This window comes from Oncorhynchus keta, chromosome 16, assembly GCF_023373465.1.
Source record: "Oncorhynchus keta strain PuntledgeMale-10-30-2019 chromosome 16, Oket_V2, whole genome shotgun sequence".
Classification (NCBI taxonomy): domain Eukaryota; kingdom Metazoa; phylum Chordata; class Actinopteri; order Salmoniformes; family Salmonidae; genus Oncorhynchus; species Oncorhynchus keta.
In genome coordinates this window covers 4481349-4505097 of record NC_068436.1, presented here as the reverse complement: position 1 = coordinate 4505097, position 23749 = coordinate 4481349, and the positions used below count along the sequence as shown (strand labels likewise).

Sequence of the window (23749 nt, the reverse complement as noted above, 5' to 3'; positions counted from 1 at the left end):
TTTGTCTGGAGACTGAGATGGCCATTGCACAATATTGATTGTGGTCAGTTTATCATTTCTTTGTGGATTTTGATGTGTGCTTGAGGTTATTGTCTTGCTGGAAGATCCACTTGTGGCCAAGTGTCAGTCTTATTGCAGAGGTAACCAGGTTTTTGGCAAAAATGTATTTGTACTGGGTAAAGTCCATGATGCTGTTGACCTTAACAATGGCCACAGGACCAGGGGAAGCAATTAATATCCCCATTACCAGGGCCGTAACTAGGGTTTGAGTTTTAGTGATTTCCATGTGCTTGATGTGTTTGGTACCATTCCATTTCATGGGCCCCTCCTCCTACAGCTCCTTCCACCAGCCTCCTCTGGTGCATTCATTCTCGGTTATTGATTATTTCGGGATGTCTATAGACACAGCAGGAGTTGCGGGACAGTTTTAAAATTGCCTTTTGTCCTTTAAAGAACTCTGCAAAGATTCCTGGGTACACCGCACAGGCTGCTGGGATAAGAGTATAGTATCTTCATCCATGCCTTTCATCTTTGTGGTGTGGTGTTGTGTGGGTGAAAAACAAACACAATGCATTACATACTTAGTGTACCTCACATAATAGAACACAGAAGCATACAAGGTAATGTAAACTGCAAACAGTTGAAGAAGCAGCAGATATTCCTCCTGGGGTCCACAAGTTCAAGTATATAATTGTATAAGTCCACAGTGAAATTCTACATTTACTCCAATAGAATGTGCTCTTGACCATCTAAGCTCAGGTTCATCACAATACAACAAGTCTACTAAGCCCTTGTCTCAAGAGAGATTTATACAATAGTGCATAGAGCTCAGAGCTGATGGCAATAAAAGATAATGATTAATCTTACCTTCCTCATCTCCTGGGCCTCCATCTTCACAGGGTGTAGTGATGTTGACTGTGATGGTTTGTTTACCCTCTACCTCCAGAGGGAGTGAAAGTGCTTACTCACAGAAATATTCTGATTTATAAGAGTGCGCACGCATGTCCCACATCGGTTTCCCTTTATAAATCACAATCAAATTGAAATTTGGCACACGTGAGCGAGCGTCGTGTCCAACCCTTTTTAACGCCCATATTTGTCTAATTCTTCCATTCGCCAAATCTTCCAACAGTGCCGAAGCAGCCATTGTGCATCATTACACATTGTAATTGCATGCATTACACATTGTAATTGCATGCCTTTTAAATACCCACCCATTTGATTGTCAAAGCTACTCAATTGCGTAACACCTTCAGGTGTGGTAATTACCCTGATTGTATCGGACAATGACGGCCATTATTACATTGACAGTTCTGCGCAAAGAACATGTGAAGACAATATGAAACTGTGCACTCGTATCTTCCCACCTGAGGCATGGAAAACGGCATGAGTTCAAATGCAATTTGTCCTACTGTTCACCTTATTATTTATGAGAATACATTTCATAACATGCAAAGTATTGTTTAATAATTACAGGTCCAATTAAATTTGATTCCCGATGAAACTGTAGAACACATTTGAGGGGTCTTTTGTAAAAACAGATATCTCCATTTGTATTTATTATCCTAAATCATGTTTTTGTGTGCACTCCAGGGAACCCTTCATATATAATATGTGAGAGGTAATATTTAGATGTATTTTACACAATGGTATCAATTTCAAAGCCTTTCCCGAGTTTCATCCTTCTGCCATCAAATTCGCAGTTTCTAGTTTCTCCAGTTTATGTGCGTAGGTATGGGTCAAAGTGTACGTGGAGGACCGCACATCCTCCTGTCAATTTAAAAATATATAAATCCCAAAGTTTGCTTAGAAAGTGGTGTACATCTATCTACCTTTGGTCCCTACGCAATGTTTATAAATGAGGCCCCAGGTCTGTTGAGATCTCACATGCACCTGTAAGGTCCTAACCGTTAGGACATGCTATAGAGGGCTTAACTTAACTTGGTATGTAAGGCCCATGTTGTGTCTTGACTATTATTAATATCTTAGACTGTTATTTGATCAAATAATTACATACCACGTTCAATTATTATGCGATCAAATTAATAGTATAACAATTAATTAAGTAGTAATCTGGTGCCCCACAGGAAAAGTTTTTAACGAGTTACTATCTCCTAACTAAACTCTAAAGATATAAATACGTCTTACATTAGTCACAGTCAATTCATTCATTCTTATTTACCTTCAGTCTCATTCTGAATGTCGCAAAACTCTTGGAAATCTGCACGAACCCTAGTCTCCATGATGAATCAGCGATACACAAATTGGCTTAATTATTTATTTACTGACTAACTAAATAATCACACAGAATGACATAAACACACACACAGGATAGATTATACATTGGTTACTAACATAATGCAATGATAGGTCCCTAGTGGACTAACCCGATTTGACGGCGTGGTAGACAATGGAAAGGGGTGGGGACAGTTAAAGAGCGGGAGAGACAGACAGTGGGCTTATTGTACATACATGTGGACCATCGTAAATGTGGATATTTAGCACCTAACAACCGCTCATTCGGATTTAGAAATGCAATGTACATATTTACGCTTGCATGTCTCTGTGGTCTCTGTTGAAATCGCCGGTCCATCTGTGGAGAGTAGTGCGACGGAAGTCTCTGGTTTGTACACCAGAGATCAAATTAGTTCGTAGTTGTAGCTTGTTCAGCGGGCTCTGTTCATTAGAATAGTGGTGAGAGGATATTGTTATTTGTCTCTTGTCGTGTTTACTAGACTATTTTATATATACAGCTGCAGACTGTGAATGTGTAGTCTTTATCTTCTTCACTGTTGAAAGTTTCAGAGTTTCTCACCATTTTGTACCTTTCAGCTAACGCTAGCCGTGTACTGGTCTTGTAGAGTCTAACCATTTGTGACGTCCGGCTTTACTGTCCACCTGCTTGGTCTAATGTACATTTTGTTATGAGGGGTTTTATGCACTCTGGTAAAAGTTCCATGGTTCCATAATGCCGACATAATGTCTGTGCTCACGTGAGTGTGGTCACTGACTGGGTATAACTTTTATATGATAAACAATTCTCATTTAGAAGGCTAACATCACATTTAGTCTTTTCACAAATAGTTTCATATTTAGTCCTGTGAGTTCCACAGCATTTGAATGTAAACCGTTAACTGTTAAATATACACATTCAGAGATACAGTTATGTTGTCATACCATCCTTAATGAGATCCCAAAACAACAACTGATGACATAAATACTTATTTTCCACCATAATTTGCAAATAAATTCATTAAAAATCCTACAAAGTGATTTTTTGGATTTTCTTCTCTCATTTTGTCTGTCATAGTGGAAGTGTACCAATGATGAAAATTACAGGCCTCTCTCATATTTTTAAGTGGGAGAACATGCACATTTGGTGGCTGACTAAATACTTTTTTACCCCACTGTAAGTCTGCCTTAATATATTGAAGGTCAGTAAACAAATCTTTTCCCTGTTTGAATAAGTCATAAGCTAATTTTATAATTGTGAAATGTGAAGTATATTATCTTAATATTGAGTCTTGGTAACTACTATGAAAATGAAAGCCTCCAGTGCAACAATTCACTATGGTATCAGTAGATTTGGTATTTTATCACAGTTATATTCTGTATCTTGGCTAATGTAGGTGGAGCACAAAATGCTCTAATAGAAGGAGTGTCTGCAGGAGGGCGAGATTGTAACCCTCCCCTACATGTTAAACAGAACAGACAATACTGAAAAGAAGCTTTGGCCCAGTAATAGCATATCAAACACACTAGTGAATTGTATTAAGAGGTTCCATTTGTTTTAACCTATACATTGGGACAATGGGCACTTGAAAAGAGGAATCACCCTACTAATGGTCCTTCTGTAGCTCAGTTGGTAGAGCATGGCGCTTGTAACGCCAGGGTAGTGGGTTCGATTCCCGGGACCACCCATACGTAGAATGTATGCACACATGACTGTAAGTCGCTTTGGATAAAAGCGTCTGCTAAATGGCATATATTATTATATATTATTAATAACCCTAGGCATAGTTATTGAATTTGTCTGTATCAGTTCATCTCATCGAGGCCCCAATTCAACAAAAGAATGTGAGAATGACCAACACAGGAAGTCTGAACTGATAGCGCAATGGTTCAATGGGAATTTTCTCCAATAACAACTGTGACTCCATTAGGTTTCCTAATCTAATATTTACTATAATTCTGTCTCCACGTCCACTTGATGATGTAACACCTTCTCTTGGATGTGAATTACCATGTCAATCTCTCAGAACCTTCCTGTTTTGCTCCTTCATGCAGTGTCAACATCCTCGCTGGCAGCCATGCAATGGAGTGTATCATAAACTGTCAGGTTAGGGTTGTCTCTAAGTGACTCCAGTCCTTGTATACCTGTTCGCTCCTCCTAAACAGGGAGAGGGAGGGAGGAAAGGATTGAGAGGGACAAGGAAAGAGGGGGGTGTAGGAAAACAACAACAAAAAAGTAAAACTGATCATATGTTACATTATTAGATACTTTGCACCAGAGGAAGGAAACAAGACATGTCTGATGCTCTCTTGTCTATTCTCATTGTTCTGCAGTAAGTAACTCAGTCAACACATCTAGAACCATTCCTAAATCTAGTGGGAGGAACCACGAAGCCAAGCTTAAGTCCACTGACTTGGCAAATACTGTAAAAGACATGGGAAGATCAAAGGCATTTCTATACTGAACAAAAATATAAATGCAACAACTTCAAAGATTTTACTGAATTACAGTTCATTAAAGGACAGTCCATTTAAATAAATCAATTACACTCTAATCTATGGATTTAACATGACTGGGCAAGGGCGCATCAATTGGTGGGCCAGGGAGGGCATAGGTCCACCCACGCGGGAGCCAGGCCCAGACAATCAGAATGATTTTTTTTCCCCACAAATGGGCTTTTTTACAGACAGAACAACCCCCCCCAGACGACCCACAGGTAAAGAAGCTGGATATGGAGGTCCTGGTTGGTATATGGTTACATGTGGTCTGCAGTTGTGAGAAAAGTTGAATGGGTAGGTGTGTCCAAACGTTTGACTGGTACTGTATGTACAATATGCAGTGTGGCGTCTCATTGTGCAACCTAAACATTTAATTTGGGCAAAACTGGTTGCAATGACATCAGGCCGGTTATCAAACTCAGGTGGTCTGTGCAACTCAATACCACATTAACCCACTGACACAGAGCTAAAGCCAACAGTTGTAGACATGAGGGCTGATAAAGCAGCAGTATTACATCTCCTATGTTTATCACCCTGTAGAATTATTACTAACCTGGTTTTCTGCTGGTTTAATGTGAGTTATCTCTGCATACTGAATGTCATCTTGCTCTCTTTCAGGTGAATCTATAAAGGCAAATAAAGTAAATTAAATATACAGTGTGGGTGGGAGTAACTGACATATATGCACAAATGCTCATCCCCAAGACAGGTTCTGAAAACACGAAATAATCATGCTGCTATGGGTGCCTGTACTAGCAGTGGTTTTGGCACCAGAGAACCTATAAAATAATTGTCAGACTGTGCTTGTGTGTGTGTGCCTTCTGCTTTATCAACATTTAAAGAAGTGGTCTGAGACAATGCAACTGTCTGACCAAGCAGAGGAAGTGTGGAAGATACACCACTTCATTTGACCTGCATCAGGAAGTTGTTCAGGCAAACATTTCTTACCTTTTCCAAAACACTATCCATGATAATTAAAAAAGGTTGTGTGCACAAGATGTTTTGACTCTGACAAGGAGAATGACCTCACCCCATTAAAAGCTAAATACCTGCATGTGAGTGTCCGTTTCTCCTCTTCTTAAGATATATTGCAAGTCCAACAAGTCCTGAGGCAACCAGAACACAGATTACAGCAATAATAAGATGACCTTGAGTCCTCTCATCACCATCTAATGTAAAAAGACAGAAAACAATATTTTAATTAAAACATTGCTTTTCATAAAATGAGCTCTACCATACTTATTGTTTCATATAGAAGTTGGTATTGTCTGGATGTCTGTAATGTAACATTGCTACTGTACATGTGATTACCTGTCACCTTGAAGGGATCACTCTCTATACAGGAATGTGGAACAACAGCTGTCTCCTTGCTGACTGGGTTGGCAGCCTCACATCTGTAAGAGTCTCTGTTCTGTTCATCCACCTTGAGCGGTAGAGAGAGGGTGATGTTGTGGTCAGTGCTGCTGGTCTGGTTGAGTATCTCCCCTCCTCTGTACCAGGACAGGGTCACCTCTCTCCCGTTCTCCACAGAACACACCACGCTACAGGAGATGTTATCATGGACCGTCACCTGAGGTTTGGACAGAACATCTGGAAGACAAATAATGAAAAAATGTGAATTAGTGAAATGGATCTTATCTTTAAAGTGGCAAAGAGCAGTTGGTACATTCATTTTTGGACTCATTGATTCTTGAAGTATATTTAAAATTGCCTCTTGACCTTCGTCCCAATCAGAGAACCCATAAGCTTGTTTTACTCTGGTGTTTGTAAACAAAGACATTGTAAAACAAACACTATATATAACTATAAACTACAATCTTTATAGAATGGCTGATCAGTCCTTGCATCCATAGCTCTGTCTATGAATTTGAGAGTGGTTACATTTCTCCAGAAACATCCCTCAGCTTTTTACCGAACCAATAAAGTGACAGCTTCAGTATTGTTTCTACTGCTCATTGCCACTTTTATGATTTTGTCATTTACAGCACACAGACACACACTTACAGTACACAGTCAGCTGAAATGTATGTTTCGTCTTCCCTTCATCTGTATTCTCCACAGAATAAACCCCAGAATCGTCTATTTGTAGGTCTGACAAAGTGAAGAATCCAGTGACATTGTTCCAGTGAAGGCGGTTTTTAAATCTCTTCTCAATGTTGGTAGAAGTTTGTTTACCAAGGTGCACCTGTGCAATATTGCCACGGTCTCCATAAAGTAAATTGCCAGACTTCAACACCATCACTGGAAAACAGTGAATCTTTCCCACAAGGCCTTTCACCTGGGAAGCCTCAGGCTGAGCTGAATGCTGGGCTGCACAGAGTACTGTGGAGAGAAAGAGAGACTCAATATCAAAGCACTGATTTAAATATCATAGTTATTCTCTAATAACATAGCAATGTAGCAAATTTCAGTTTCTCGATTGCTTGTTATCTTCTAAAAAATTAACAGTCACCCCCAAATTGAAGCACGTTGGCCAAAATTACACATTTAATTTGCAAAATTCATTAAGACTCTCAAAACATTAAATACATGACTCAAAATCAACTACCTCCATCAAAACATACAGCTTGTTATCTAATGAAAAGTAATTTCAATAAATCATTACACAATGGCCCAATAAATGCTAACTACAACTATCAATATAGCCGAACATGGTTAACCCTCTTTCATATTTCTGTGACATTTGTTGATACTATAATTATAGTATGCACCATAAAAGACAACTAAACGTATAACAGCGTGGGCTGTATTCTTTTTTCCCTAAAATTATTTAACCAAAGATCACCAATGCAGGAAAAACCCCTTTAGGTTCCAGGTTGAACCCTTTTGGGTTCCATGTCAATCCCTGGGATAAAGGTTCTACCTGAAACCAAAAACCCAAAGGATGGGGACAGCTGAAGAACGGTTTTAGGTTATTACACACCAAAATTAAGTAAACATGGAAATAAAGACTGTCTCAGCAAATTCTTCTTCTGCTGTTAATGGCAATATTTCTGAAATACCATCATTGTAAAAAAACATCTAATCCATTATTACTAAATAAATAACTTCCTACTTCTATACTCAAGAAAGAGAAAAACATAGTTAGACTGTTGCATCACTATTTAAATCAATGCTCCTATTGTTTTAATTTCGTAAAGCAGCTTGTGTTTCTTAACCAGGCAAAGAAAGTTAACTGCACGAGTCGTCTGCGCGATGTGTAGCCGATAATCAGAGTGGAGTCTGTCTGCCTTTCTGCCCACACTCAAAGCTTCCTCACCTGCAGCTCACTAGCTGGTAAAACATCTTTCCTTCTGCTGAACAGAACTGCCCCTGGACAGACACAGAAAATCTCTCAATCTCTCCAAAAACTATTGTCCAGTCTATTTAGCGCGCAGTCGGATTGGGTTCCGTGTTACAGACAGACACACAGAGCCTGCAATAATTCGTATTTTTATTAAAACCTTTATTTCACTAGGCAAGTCAATTAAGAACAAATTCTTATTTACAATGAATGCCTACCCCAGCTAAATCCAGAGCCAATTGTGCACCACCCTATGGGACTCCCAATCACAGATGCAGCCTGGATTCAAACCAGGGACTGCAGTGTCTTAGACCACTGCATCACTCAGGAGCCCTAATAGTTACCGGCATTCGCCCCATCAAAGAACCTTCAGACCTAGAGCTCTGAAATTGTGTAAACCTGTTCTAGAGCTTAGGTCAGTAGAGCACTGTGAGTTATGTGGACATTTTTTATGGTTATGTGATAGTTGGCTTCTAAATGAGTTGGACAAAGTGAGTTAGGTGTCTGTATTGGACATTTCAACAGTATATTAGAGCATGTCCAATTCATGAAGGTATATGCCCATTGTAATATATTGCAAATGGACACTGTGGATTTGTACATTTCCAATGTAGTTAACGAAGGATTTACCATCACCAAATGGACAGACTGAAATCACCAACGAGCGAGGGAGAGGAACCATTATCACTGCTAGGCCATCCCGAGTTCAACAAGCCAGACATTTGTGCATTTCAGCAGTATATTAGAGCATGTCCAGTGTTCAGGGGCAGAATGGCAGATTTTACCTTGTCAGCTCGGGGATTCGATCTTGCAACCTTTACGCTCTAACCACAAGGCTACCTGCCACCCCAAGTGAAAGGCTTGGTGTGTTAAGTTAAAACCAGGACTCGGATTGAGGACATGCGTGTGAGGGTAGTGTTCTAACCCCTTGTTAGATTAAGATTTTGAAAAAAAAAACTACGGACCTGATTATATAAAGCAATCTATACCAATGTTTTATTCCGCAATGCTGTATGCTAGAAGCAAGTTGAAAAATGCCAGGTAAAGACATGACTCTGAGCATATGGGATATCTTTGGTTTGTCTCTCTAACCACGTTTCTATCTGCAGTTTTATGTGAATAAAGTCATATTGATTTTTTTTTTAAATCACAGTTTTATAAATGCCGATAAATAATAGAAGAAAAAATGGTGGAAACATCTTTATACGCAAATATTGATATAAAAACCATAATGTCGAAGTAAACTTGGAGTCACACAATGATATAGTGTGTGGTCCTCCCATTACGACTCGGGAAACCATGCAGTTTATTAGGCTACATATTAAATAACTGTTGAAATTGTATAGTGATCTTTATGCTCCTTTCCAATAAATATCGAGGATCTGATTCTGGTGACATTATGATAAATACTTGACTGCCGTTTTACAAATAAAAAATGCCATAATAATCTCATCATGTAGACCAGGGGTAGGGAACCCTGTTCCTGGAGTTCTGCAGGATTTTGTTCCAACTAGGCACCATACCTGACCAACTGAGATAATTCAGCAGTTCAGTGATTGCCTAAATTCAACACACCTGGTCTTCTAGGTAGGTTAAATCAAAAACACGATGAGCCTGCGACACTCCAGGACCAGGGTTGCCTACCCCTAATGTAGACTTGACCCGCAACAGCCTAAACACTATGTCTGTGATCTGTTGGCTAGAGCGTACATGCCAAGACCATAGTTCACATTTGTTCATGACAATACTATTGGTATAGTTTCAAATGTGATGGAAACTTATTGAACTTTCTAACTTTCTAAGTCAATTTGGTGGAAACACACCACAGGTGGGAAAATGCGCATGCGGATTCTAGGGTATTCACATGAAAATCTGTCCCAATTGCATGAAAACATAGCTTATGACATAGAAGTTTTGCGCTACAACCTCCTTTAGCCGAGGAGACAAATGTGATTCTGTCACTATCAATAAGTTCAACATTTAAACAGGCAATTAAACAACATACTAATCTCTAAATCAGTCAGGAGTAAGCCAGGTAGCCTAGGAAGGAACGGAAATTAATTATTTAGGCTATATTAATATGATTTCAAGGCTATAGCCTGCCATTTAAGAAATTAATTGTGAAGCATTTGTGACACTACAGGCAGGAAGGAGCACTCAGCATTTCAACAAGACATCAACAACAGCACTTTAAAACCTCTACGTCATTGGTGTGCCTAAAACGGGACTGTTGTTGATTAATATGCGATAATGTGACAAGAATGACGTTGTAAACAGAAACCAACTTTCCAGGACATAGACATGTCTAATTTGGGCAGAAAGCTTACATTCTTCTTAATCTAACTGCAGTGCGCTATTTAAAGTAGTTATTACAGAAAAAAAATACCATGCTATTGTTTGAGGATAAAAAAACTTATCACGGTAACTGGTAATGTACTTACATTCAGTAATCTTGCTCTAATTTGTCATCCTGAGGGTCACAGAGATAAAATGTAGCATAGTTCTGTTTAATAAAATCTACTTTTATATTTAAATATAGACACTGGGTTCTACAGTTTGACCCCACAGCTCTCTGGCAACACCCAGAGTGTGTAAACTTACAATTTTTATTGCCAGAGCATTTTTGTATGTTCTCTGTAGTTATGTACTTAAAATGTATACATTGACCAATTCGGCACATTTTGGCAAACTCATGGCAGACTTGATACAACATTTTGTGTAGTGAATTAAATATTCACTGGATCAGTCTGAAACCTTTCACACACTGCTGCCATCCTGTCAACAACATCTACATTACACCTAGATTTCTACAGTATCCCAATCGACAATGTATGGCCTTTCTCTTGCATTTCAAAGATGACATTTTATATATATATATATATATATATTACCAGATCTATAGTGTTAATTCCACAAACTTCAAAGTGTTTCTTTTCAAATGGTATTAATAATATGCAAATCCTTGCTTCAGGTCCTGAGCTATAGGCAGTTTGATCAGGGTATGTCATTTTAGGTGAAAACCGATCCTTAACAACATGCCTATACATATTGCATTTAGGCTGTTTAAATAGACATTTCCAAAAACAATTACTTAGAATTAAACAATAATGAAACAAAAAATGCCTTATTAAGCTATACAGTTATTCTACAGTGCCTTTGAATTCACTTTAGAAACACGAGTTTGGCCAGTCTTTGGTTTGAGGATCATGTGGTGAGCTATGCATGCAGTTTGTTAATTTAGCATAGCAGATGTTCAACACTAATGTATTTTTTAACGACAATATCATGGAAAAAAATATGATAAATTAGTAGATAGTTTCCTGAATGTAAAAAAAGTTACAAATGCATATAACGTAGGCCTACCTTATGATATGCGGCTCTGTGTTTAAAAAAAGAAGGCTTTTTCTCAAATTCAACAATTAGATACTTCAGATGTAATTGGTTCATTTTTACACTGTTAGCACTGGTCCAAACTTAGACTATCCTCTTTTTTAACAGTAGCCTGTATAGAAATTAAAACCTCTCTGGTGCTGCAGCAATGCGCTCATTCGTTGTCATGTTCTGTTGTGGTATTAAAAGATTCCGCTTGTCTTCAGTCATTTAAAATGATGTAGAATTGCATGAAATGCATCTACAAAAGGCATTTTATTTTCTCAGAATTCAAATAATATGATAGATTCATTCAGTGCTTTTATTATAATGGAGATATTTTCATTTACACTTGTTCGTGGTGGAATGTGTATCCACAATCTTCTGACAACTTTTCTGAAACTGCATATCTACAGGCTCTGGTCTGTCCTAGGATTGAGGGTAAACGGTAGGCAGGTTATCTGCTATCCACATTGTTTTAATGATTATTTTGGGTATAAGGGATTACTTTTTTTTCCAAGCGTTTAGGGAGGGTAAAAGTATATTTTACCGAAGGGTCATCCATATTCATTTCAGAGAGGTCCGATTTTCTCCAGGTATCCCTCATTATAAATACCTTACAGTCCCTTAAACAGTTCACAAGCACCTCAGTCAAGAAACTCAAGATAGATCTGACAGACAAAACCCAAACCTGAAAACCCACATCATTTCCCTCTCACACTACATCTTAAATACTTTGAGGGCTTGTTTCCCAGACACATATTAGGCCTAGTCCTGGACTAAAACCCTATTTTAATGGAGATTCTATATTGTGCATACTTTTTAGTCCACGGCTTAATCCGTGTCCAGGAAACAGGCCCTGAATGTTTGATCTACAGGGATTCTTCGTTTAGTTGATGGACCTACAGTATGCTTATTATTATTATTATTATTATATTAGTATGCTCATTGTCCTTCAATGATACAACACCATGGAGGAGATTCCCAACTCTAGTTCTTATCATGACAATAATGTTTTAAAACATCATACGAAACATAAACACAGTTGTTCATGTTAAAGTTTCAGAAATGGGGAAGTTGTTTAAGAGCAGCACTTTAGGCAAGTTGGACAGACATCTAATGCAGTGAGTTGATAAAATCTCGTTACCAAGAGGAAATGCTCTCTCTTCTCCATCCTGAACACAGAGGGGAATGACTTGTGTGAGCTCACATTCAAGCCCAACATTCAAATAAGAGGCTAATTGGTTGCAGTCAGATCATTAGTCCCAGAGAAATAGATAAAGTCACCTGCCTGTTAAAATGAGTTACTCAAGTTGATAAAACAGACAAAACAGTTTGTCTTCACACATTTTGTCACACAACTGTTAGGTGTAGCCATCAACGCTTGTGAACATAGCCACAGGAAATAGGGGTGCTGTAGCACCCCCTGAAAAAAAAAAAAAAAGGAAAAAAACTAACAAAAACAGCGCCCAGCCCCCACCATCAAACTGCTTTGTCTAAATGCTTTTGCACATAAAAACTCCCTAAAACCTTAGCAAATGGGTCGATGCCTCCTTTTTATATCAGTTGTGTAACTTGAGGGTGTCGGCTACGCCTGGAACAACAGTGGAAGTCCCATAACATTGTATAAAGCATCAGGTAGCCAAGCCTGCAGACACAGTAATTACATTTGGGAACATAACTAATAAGACTAATAAGCCGACATGTATAGCTTACCTATATATATATATATGACGTTTCTGTATCACATGGAAATGTCTAAAGGTGTCACACAGCTGTCTCTAGTCTCAAGTCTCCACAACCACAATAATCAAGGTGCACATACCGAAGAGATGCAGCAGCGTCACCTTCAGTTTTTTTCTTTGAGAAAACAGCATTGTAGCCTACAGTCCATACAATCATCCAACTGGTTCCACTAAATCATCTTCAAATAACATGACATAGTCTGAGATACTCGACAAGAGCGCCCAGACATTGAGTTTGTTAGTTTAAACTTTCCCAGGGGCCGGGTGGGTGGAGTTTAAATTTGAGAGACAACTACAACTCCATCTGCAGCTGTATTTGCTTTTCACAAACAACATAAAAAAGAGGAGGGGCATGGAGGGAGATATTATCCTGTTATCAGAGCAGCATCCTTGGTGGTGTACCCAGGAATCTTTGCAGTGTTTTTCAAAATGATGAAACCGCATCAAAGGTAACACCTTTCATTTGTCTCTCAAAAGACTGTTATAGATGCACTTATCCTGTGTGCAATCTTTCTAGCCCAGATAATTGTTGAATGTTGAGTGATGGTGGATGTGCATCACATTTCGAGGCAGAGAACACGGAGAGAGAGAAAGAGGGGGGGGGGAGAAGGGGGAGAGAGAGGGGGAGAGTGAGAAAACAGCCAGAAACACTCTCTAATCACTCTTGATTAAACATTATTTCTTAACCTTTTTTTTTTACATCAAATTAACTAAATGTTTTTTGGTCACACGCACATATTTAGCAGATATTATTGCGGGTGTTACGAAGTGCATTTCTTTAAAGGATATTGTATGTTTGTGAAGGATTCACCATCCTGCTCTGTTAACAATTTGACCAGGTGACACAATAATGATCGATTTGAACAGGGCATAATGTGTTTAGTGTCTGTGTGTGCAGACAGTCAGCTTTAATTTGAGGGTATTTTCATCCACATTGGGAGAACCGTTTAGGAATTACAGCGCTTCTTGCACATAGTTCCCCTATTTTACGGGACCAAAAGTATTGTCACATTTCTACAATTGTTCTTTTAGTTTGAAAATGTGTTGTAGGTTGTGTGAAAATAAATCCCAATTGAATCCCTTTTAATATCTTAATTTAAGGCGGCAAAATGTGAAAACCGCGCAAGAGTATGTTGGGCGGCAGGTAGCCTAGTGGTTAGAGTTGTTTGGCCAGTAACTGAAAGGTTGCTAGATTGAATCCCCGAGCTGACAAGGTAAAAATCTGTAGTTCTGTAACCCACTGTTCCTAGGCCGTCATTGTAAATAAGAATTTGTTCTTAACTGACTTGCATAGTTACTGTAAATAAATTCAGAAGGCAATGGGGACCCTATTCAGACTTGAGATAAGTTGATTTAAAATGGACTTAAGTACATTTTGGGGGGCTTAAGTTAATGTTATGTCAATGTATCTCCATCTGAATCAGAGCCTGTAAGATCTAAACTACCTAACCCAACACCTAAAGCTAATAATAGCTATTTAAAATCAGTTACTGTACACTCAATAGTAACAATATCCTTACTTTTTAGCACTTTGAGATCGTTTTTAATTGAAGGCAGGTTAAGAAACTAAATGTATTATTATTGATTACTGTTACTCTTAAAATAATATCAAGCAAATATGTCTACCTAGATAAGCTTTGTCACAGACACGTTCATTTATTCTTCACATTCCTCACAGCTCATTAAATGCATTCGTATAACGCCTGAACTGACACATTTGTGAAAGTTAGGTTTCACCTGCATTCTAAATGGTTCTCAACTTTTGTGACGTTAGTAAAGGGACATTGTGGAGTATTTTCTTTTCCTATTCATTTTGGGGAAGAGCCTGTAGTTTGTGATTTATGAGAGGTTGTGGAGTAGATCCCTTGGAATCAGGACAAGACCCGAGGTAAGACAACAACGGACACATTTCTGTAATAGGGTGAACTATAACTTTTATAAGATACACCGGACACAAATGACATGGTGACAGACAGTGGTGGCTGCTGAGCTGGATGTAGATGGGTCTTTAATGGTCATGGGACAGACGGCACAAGCTGTGGTCAAAGACCGACTCCAGAAGAAGATTGTTGCAGCTTAATGTCCCACGTGGGAATAAGAGGACTGAGTAAGTAAGTGTAACTTTCAACACTATGAAATATTGGAAATCTTGAACCTTTAAAATCTTGAATCTTGAAATTAATACCACAATCATTTTGACATCCAAGGCAGTCATTCACATACAGGATAGTTGGTAAATACTAGGCTTCTTTGAATGGAACATGGATATGTTGCCAGTAAACCGTTTTGATATTGGCTCATTACAACATCTCTAAAAAACATATTTAGGAAAAATTATTACCAATTAGAGATGAGTATTGTATTTATTTATCTTTTAACCAGGCCGTTGTTGTTAGAAACCTATTTTGAGAGGGTTATGTTACCATTTAGCAGTTGTCAGTTAATTCAGCTGTACTAATGGCACTAAAGAAGTCTCTTTTCTTGTTCTATGGGAGTGTTTTTAACCAGAACAAGAACAGTTCACCACGTTCATACACTCAACTATGACAACGGCGATACTCTCATAACCCACAGCTTTTTTCTTCTCACGCTATAACAGTATCATTGAGACATTCACAGCGTTCTCATTTACTGTTCTGACCACATTGGCGTTTTACGTGAAGCCCACTGCCTGTTTCCTCAACATCTTGTCTCTCGCTCTGCTATCTAGCTTCTCTATGTGCCAGACATTTCCTTTTTGAAGAACAGTCTGATACCATTAAATGCATCTTAAATACTTGCCATACTTTTAATTTGATCCAAAGGGATCTTCATTTTGTTGATGGACCCAACAACATTGGAAGAGTTGATAGAGCTGATGGTCACTTTAAATGGAACACTAGTCACTTTAATAATGTTTACATACTGTTTTACTCATTTCATACGTATATTCTGTATTTTACTCTATTTTCAGAAAATGCCACTCAGGCATGGCTTGTCACAATATTTATATATTTTTTAATTCCATTCTTTTACTTTTAGATTTGTGTGTATTGTTCTGTTGGAGGTAGGAACACAAGCATTTCCCTACACCTGCAACAACATCTGCTAAATATGTGTATGTGTCCAATACATTTGATTTGATGTACAGTACATTTCTATGACGATGACACTGTTCTCTATTCAAGTGGCAGCAGTTTGACTTTGAAAAAGCTCAAACAGCTTTTAACATCCGTCAACAGAATCAGTATGATTTGAAGCTTCTTCTGAATTCCTCTAAAACAAAATACGTTGTCTTTTCCAATTACTAAACACTCTGAAAACCATGTCATTACTTCCTTGGAAGGAAATTCCATAGAGCGAGTGAAGCAGAGTTCCCATAATCATGTTGAGAACCTGGTAAAGAAGATCAAGTTGAGAATAGGTTTTTATTACCAGCATAAGGGTTGTTTTTCTTTGGAGGCCAGAAAATAGCTAGTACCGAGTATATTCCTGTCTGTCTTGGACTACAGTGATGTAATTTATAAACAGACCTCAAGCACAACCCTGAAGGCAATTGATTTTGTGTATCATGCAGCTCTTAGGTTTATTAGCAACCAAAAGCATCTGACACATCACTGTGATCTCTATAGTGCTGTTGGCTGGTCGTCGTTGACTCTACTACACATTGTCATTTTATTTATTTAAACCTTTATTTAACTAGGCAAGTCCGTTAAGAACAAATTATTATTTACAATGACGGCCTACCAAAAGCCCTCATTTAAAATGAAATAAAAATACTATATAAATATAGGGCAAAACGCACATCACAACAAGAGAGACAACACAACATAAAGAGAGACCTAAGACAACACAGCATGGCAGCAACACAACATAACAACAATACGGTAGCAACACAACATGGTAGCAGCACAAAACATGGTATAAACATTATTGGGGCACAGTCAACAACACAAAAGGTCAAGAAGGTAGAGCCAACTATGCATCACAAAAAGCAGCCACAACTGTCAGTAAGAGTGTCCATGATTGAGTCTTTGAATGAAGATATTGACATAAAACAGTCCAGTTCAAGTGTTTGTTGCAGCTCGTTCCAGTCGCTTGCTGCAGAAAACTGAAAAGAGGCGCGACCCGGGGATGTGTGTGCTTTGGGGACCCTTAAAAGAATGTGACTGGCAGAATGGGTGTTGTATGTGGATGATGAGGGCTGCAGTAGATCTCAGATAGGGGGGAGGAAGGCCTAAGAGGGTTTTATAAATAAGCATCAACCAGTGGGTCTTGCGGCGGGTATACAGAGATTACCATTTTATAGAGGAGTATAGAGTGCAGTGATGTGTCCTATAAGGAGCATTGGTGACAAATCTGATGGCCGAATGTTAAAGAACATCTAGCCGCTCGAGAGCACCCTTACCTGCCGATCTATAAATTACGTATCCGTAATCTAGCATGGGTAGGATGGTCATCTGAATCAGGGTTAGTTTGGCAGCAGGGGTGAATGAGGAGCGATAATGATAGAGGAAACCAAGTCTAGATATATTATGATTTATGAGGCCATTTTGGTAAAAACTGCCACTTTATAGCTGTTCTTCTTTGATAAGGTCAGGAAATAAATACCAGTTAGGGTCTCACTACTTACTTTTAACGGTTCCTAAAATCAGAACGGTTTTAGAAACTAAGCTCTGTGGTTTTGTAATTCTCTCCAGACCTGCTTGAAACTCCAGGATCTGGTGTCCTTGGAGGAGTGTAAACGTGTGGTTGACTCGCATTTTACTGAGGAATGTGCTTGTCATTTGGACTTGATGCTGTGGTACATATGGTAAAAAAAAATCTAAGACAATTGTATGTTTCTGTAATTGAAATGCATGTCTGTCTATGTAAATGTTCTTTTTTTTATGGTGTGTCTATGTCTGTAAGTTGCTACAGTATGTCGGATATCTGTATCAAACATTACTCCCCCGTTTCTGTCTTGGTTGGACAAGGTCTCTCTTGAAAAATGTATTTTATCTCAATGAGATTAACCTGGATTAACAAAGGTTAAATAAAACATAATATTAATTCTCCTTCTATAATACATATTGGGGGCGTTTACCAACTCACTGTTCATGTTAGTGTCAGAAAAAGTTCAAGAGGAAGTGCGAGCTTTGTCAGTTGAGCAATCTTCAAAAGAGAGGAAAAATTGAGCTCCAAGTAGCGCAACAGTCTAAGACACTGCATCTCAGTGCAAGAGGTGTCACTACAGTACCTGGTTTGAATCCAGGCTGTATCACATCTGGCCGTGATTGGGAGTCCCAAAGGGCGCCGCACAATTGGTCCAGCATCATCCGGGTTTGAACGAGGTAGGCAGTCATTGTAAATAGGAATTTGTTCTTAACTGACTTACCTAGTTAAATAAAGGTTAAATAAAAAAAATAGTAGGTCAAGGGATGTCCCCCCCTCTTCTGCTTGTTAGTAATCTGATGTGCACTATTGTAGCAGTTGTGACAAATATATTAGTTTCAGTTTTTTTCCCCTGGGTTTGGTGATAGTTTTTGAACGGTTGGGGATATTAGCTATTATGATGCCTGAAAGCCATGACTCTCAGGAACACACACGTGTCTTCTATCGCCCTCCACAATGCTCACAAGCCACACAGTGTAACGGCTTTCTTCTGTGGACGAAGGAAAGGACCAAAAGTGCAGCGTGGTTAGTGTTCATTATGTTTAATAAAGACGATAAACATGAACACTACAAAATACAAAACAACAAATGTGAAAAAACCGAAACAGTTCTGTCTGGTGCAGACACACGAAGACAGGAGACAACCACCCACAAAACCCAACACAAAACAGGCTACCTAAATATGGTTCCCAATAAGAGACAAATAACTAACACCTGCCTCTGATTGAGAACCACATCAGGCCAAACATAGAAACGGGAAAAGTAGACACAACAGAATGCCCACTCAGCTCACGTCCTGACTACACTAAAACAAAGAAAACACAAAATAACTATTGTCAGAACGTGACACACAGGAACCGTTAGATGAGACTATGACAAAACCGCAATTGAAAAAGATGGCAATGCAGATGTTTTTTTCCACAAACAATTATTACCTGATTACCTTTCCCGAATTTCCAATACCTTTCTGATGCATTTCACTCACTTGTTGATGCAAATACAAATTGTTACATCTTTCCCAGATTCAAGTCATTTGATATATTTTGTAATTAGCCTTATTAAAATAGAAACTAGAAAGTCAGACAATTTACACATCATAAATCCGTAACTTGAAAACTTGTAATAACGTACAGTTATGAATATAACTACTGTTCCCTGAAGGAAGGGACGAGGTACAATATACAATGGGGAGTCAACAACCAATCAAATTCACCTGAAAAAAACTGAAATCATGCACAACGGGAAAATGGATGCCGAGCCCATCCTCAGAAGCCCTGGCTTCCTGGTTATAATACCAGGGCTTGCATGCATTTCCTCAATTCAGTACCGCTCTTCAGCAAGTTCAAGTCCTCTGACGGTGAAGGGACAAAATATGTTATACCTAGTTCCCTCCTTCAGGGAACAGTAGTTATATTCATAACTGCATGTTCCCTTCCAGTCGGTCACTCGGTATAAACTATGGGGATTAACAATCATATCAAATCAAATGTTATTCGTCACATGCGCCGACAACAGGTGTAGACCTTACAGTGAAATGCTTACTTACAAGCCCTTAACCAACAATGCAGAATTAAGAAAAATAAGCGTTAAGAAGTTATTTACTAAGATAAACTGAAGTCAAAAACAGATGTCAAAAATAAAGAAAAAATATATTTTTTAAATTGAAAAATAACAGTAGAGAGGCTACATACAGGGGGTGTCGGTACAGACTCAATATGCGGGGGCACAGGTTGGTCAAGGTAATTGAGGTAATCTGTACATGTAGGTAGTGGTAAAGCACTTTGCACAGATAAATAACAGAAAGTAGCAGCAGCGTAAAAGGGTGGGGGACAATGCAAATAGTCTGGATAGCCATTTTATTAGCTGGTATAGAGGTCCTGGATGGGAAGCTTTGCCCCAGTGATGTACTGGCCTGTACACACTACCCTCTGTAGTGCCTTGCGGTCGGAGGCCGAGCAGTTGCCATACCAGGCGGTGATGCAACCAGTCATGCTCTTGATGGTGCAGCCGTAGAACCTTTGAGGATCTGAGGACACACGCCAAATCTTTTCAGTCTCCTGAGGGGGAATAGGTTTTGTCGTGCCCTCTTCACAACTGTCTTTGTGTGTTTGGACCATGATAGTTTGTTGGTGATGTGGACACCAAGGAATTTGAAGCCCTCAACCTACTCCACTACAGCCCCATCAATGAGAATGTGGCTGTGCTTGGTCCTCTTTTTCCTGTAGTCCACAATCATCTCCTTTGTCTTGATCATCAGGTCTCTGACCTCCTCCATATTGGCTGTCTAATCATTGTTGTGTTGTCAGCAAACTTAATGATGGTGTTGGAGTCGTGCTTGGCCATACAGTCATGGGTGAACATGGAGTACAGGAGGGGACTGAGAACGCACCACTGAGGGGCCCCAGTGTTGAGGATCAGCATGGCAGATATGTTGTTACCTACCCTTACCATCTGGGGGAGGCCCATCAGAAAGTCCAGGATCCAGTTGCAGAGGAAGGTGTTTTGGCCAAGGGTCCTTCGCTTAGTGATGAGCTTTGAGGGCACAATGGTGTTGAACGCTGCACTGTAGTGAATTAATAGCATTCTCATGTAGGTGTTCCTTTTGTCCAGGGGGAAAGGGCAGTGTGGAGTGCAATAGAGATTGCATCATCTGTGCACCCGTTGGGAAGGTATGCAAAATGGGGTGGGTCAAGGGTTTCTGGGATAATGGTCACACCCCAAGCAGGTTTAGAGGGTACCAAACTAGGAGGCCTACGGCAGTCCAAGCACACTGCACAATTAATTGAATTCAGATATCCATATCACAAGAGATGGGTGTATCGAGATCTGTGTATCGCGTCCTTTTTTCTTACTCCGTTTTTTCCCCTCTTGCGGCTGCTTTTCACACACAAGCCCGGCCCCGACACTCAAACAGCACAATTCCTCCTCCTCGCTGTAATAATTACTATAAGTTTGCATGCTGTTCTGTTAGGTCAAATTCAGTCAGCAGATTGATCCAAAGAAGAATGATGCTGCTTTCCACTTTGCTGCTAAATATACATCATACTACTTCTATTATTCCAATAGTTCACCCAAGTATTGCAAGTCAAATTTCAATTGTAACATTTGGTTAAAAAAATTATAATCGCAATATGATTTTTTGCCTATATTGTGTAGCCCTAGTTATAGAAGACACCTTTTTCACTAATACTTACCCAAGAAGCCTGAACTGTCAGAGCCACATGTAGGAACCAGAACCTGCTGCAACTTGGCAAGGCACACTGACACGCTGTCACTGCAGCCCAATTCCATAGACCCCATGCTTTCAAAAACAATACTCAGCTTGCGAGTCTAAAATGTTAGAACACCTGTCGTGACTTGGTAAAACGCACACATGTGCTGCATAGCATCCACTAGATTCGATGAACCATGGCAGCCCGAGGCTCAAATACACAGGAAATCAGCAATAGCCTGAAAACTGTATACTTGCATGCTGCCACGGCAGCCAAAGGCTCAAATCCAAAGGAAACTGAAGTAACCCTGATAATGTGCACTTTAAGTGCTGCCACACCCCAAGGCAGCACAAGGCTCAAACTCACAGGGAACTGTGGTAACTCGGATAGATGCATAACATGTACGCTGCCTAACACCCACTCCCGGACCCAGCCATAAGAACACTGAGCAACACTGGGAGTAGTTAAATCAAAGCGATAAAACCTCAAAGGTATGTGTGGAACCCCAATTCACTGCATCACAGATATCACCAATCGGCATGCCCCTGAACAATGGCCAAGAAGCTGCCACACCCATAAGGAAGAGATATGAAAAGGAATAGTTTGAAAGCTGGGACCTGTAAGACAGGCAAAACAATGGTTAGCAAAAGCTGCATTAGGGTGTAATATCACTTTGGAGTCGCCAGGTGCAAACAGGAAGGTTGTACTGATAGCATGTGGATATCCCGAACACGCTTGGCCGACACCAAGGCCATGAGCAGGACAGTCTTGTAGGAAAGGACCTTCAGATCCACATACTCCAATAAGTGCCATAGGCTTAGACACTGGTCTGAGCTGATGCACACCTTTCAGGAACTGCACACAAGAGGATAAAACCCCGGAATAGAGCCATCAACCCCTACATGACACGCCAAGATGGCTGCCATATAAAGCTTCAATGTGGAAAAAGAAAGGCCCTACTCAAAAGGTTCTTGCAAGAACATCAAAATGTCCACCGAAGAGTTCTGAAAAGGAGAAACTCAACCACAGAGGGGTGCAGTCTCCACTCCGTAGATGTTACCAACACATACCGGCCCTCCAACATCAGAAGAAAATGCCTCACAAAACTGTCTGTAGCTCTAGGTAATTAATATGCAGCATCCTTTGCGCTGTTTACCAAATCCCTTTTCTGAGTAGCACACACACGTCGCTCCCCATCCCAGTATGGATACTCCCATCATGATCACTCCGTGGTCACTACCCGGCCCATGAGAAGCCCGCCTCCATGTCCTTGTTCAAGTCTTGCATCAAATCGATATGATACATCTGCAGCATTGTGGCCACAACCGGGCCACTACACCCGCAGCCTGGTACACTTATTTATTTATTCACCTTTTTCAACCAGGTAGGCTAGTTGAGAACAAGTTCTCATTTACAACTGCGACCTGGCCAAGATAAAGCAAGGCAGTGCGACAAACGAAAACACAGAGTTGCACATGGAATAAACAAGTATACAGTCAACAACACAATAGAAAAAAGAAAGTCTATATACGGTGTGTGCAAATGGCGTGAGGTGGTAAGGCAATAAATAGGCTATGGTAGCAAGAAATTACAATTTTGCAAAATGAACAATGGAGTGATAGATGTGCAGATGATTATGTGCAAGTAGAAATACTGGTGTGCAACAGAGCAGAAGAGTAAATTAAAACAATATGGGGATGAGGTAGGTAGATTGGATGGGCTATGTACTGCTGCAGCAATCGGTTAGCTGCTCGGATAGCTGATGTTTAAATTTAGTGAGGGAAATATAAGTCTCCAGCTTCAGCAATTTGCAATTCGTTCCAGTGATTGGAAGCAGAGAACTAGAAGGAAAGGCAGCCAAAGAAGTGGTTGGCTTTGGGGGTGACCAGTGAGATATGCCTGCTGGAGCACATGCTACTGGTGGGTGTTGTTATCATGACCAGTGAGCTGAGACAAGGCGGAGCTGTACCTAGTAAAGACTTATAGATGACCTGGAGCCAGTGGGTCTGGCGATGAATATGTAGCGAGGGCCAGCCGATTAGAACATACAGGTCGCAGTGGTGGGTGGTATATGGGGTTTTGGTGACAAAACGGATTGCACTGTGATAGACTGCATCCAGTTTGCTGAGTAGAGTGTTGGAAGCTATTTTGTAAATGACAGCGCCAAAGTTGAGGATCGATAGGATAGTCAGTTTTTTTAGAAAACCAAAAACATATGCCATACTATGTTTGTATGTTTCGTTTTTAAAGAGAAAACACAAATCTAAAATAAGGAT

At 39.7% G+C, this 23749-nt stretch overlaps 2 protein-coding genes across 10 annotated transcripts in view; one reads left to right on the top strand and one right to left on the bottom strand.

Annotated features, from left to right (window-relative positions):
• Positions 1–23749, top strand: part of LOC118395375 (SLAM family member 5-like) — a 261843-nt gene that overhangs the window by 71843 nt on the left and 166251 nt on the right. The window lies entirely within an intron of this gene.
• On the bottom strand, positions 4006–13380 carry LOC118395383 (hepatocyte cell adhesion molecule-like). 3 transcript variants are annotated; one of them, XM_052464445.1, is made up of 6 exons: positions 13209–13380; positions 6736–7053; positions 6043–6321; positions 5781–5900; positions 5285–5355; positions 4006–4390 (listed from the first exon to the last, which is right to left on the bottom strand). In XM_052464445.1, the coding sequence occupies exons 1-6, from the start codon at positions 13258–13260 to the stop codon at positions 4280–4282; spliced, it is 951 nt and encodes a 316-aa protein (XP_052320405.1). In that variant the 5' UTR covers positions 13261–13380; the 3' UTR covers positions 4006–4279. The 3 variants fall into 3 exon arrangements, with proteins under 3 accessions (XP_052320405.1, XP_035645045.1, XP_052320406.1); XM_035789152.2 differs by having other exon boundaries at positions 6907–7053; XM_052464446.1 differs by lacking the exon at positions 5285–5355.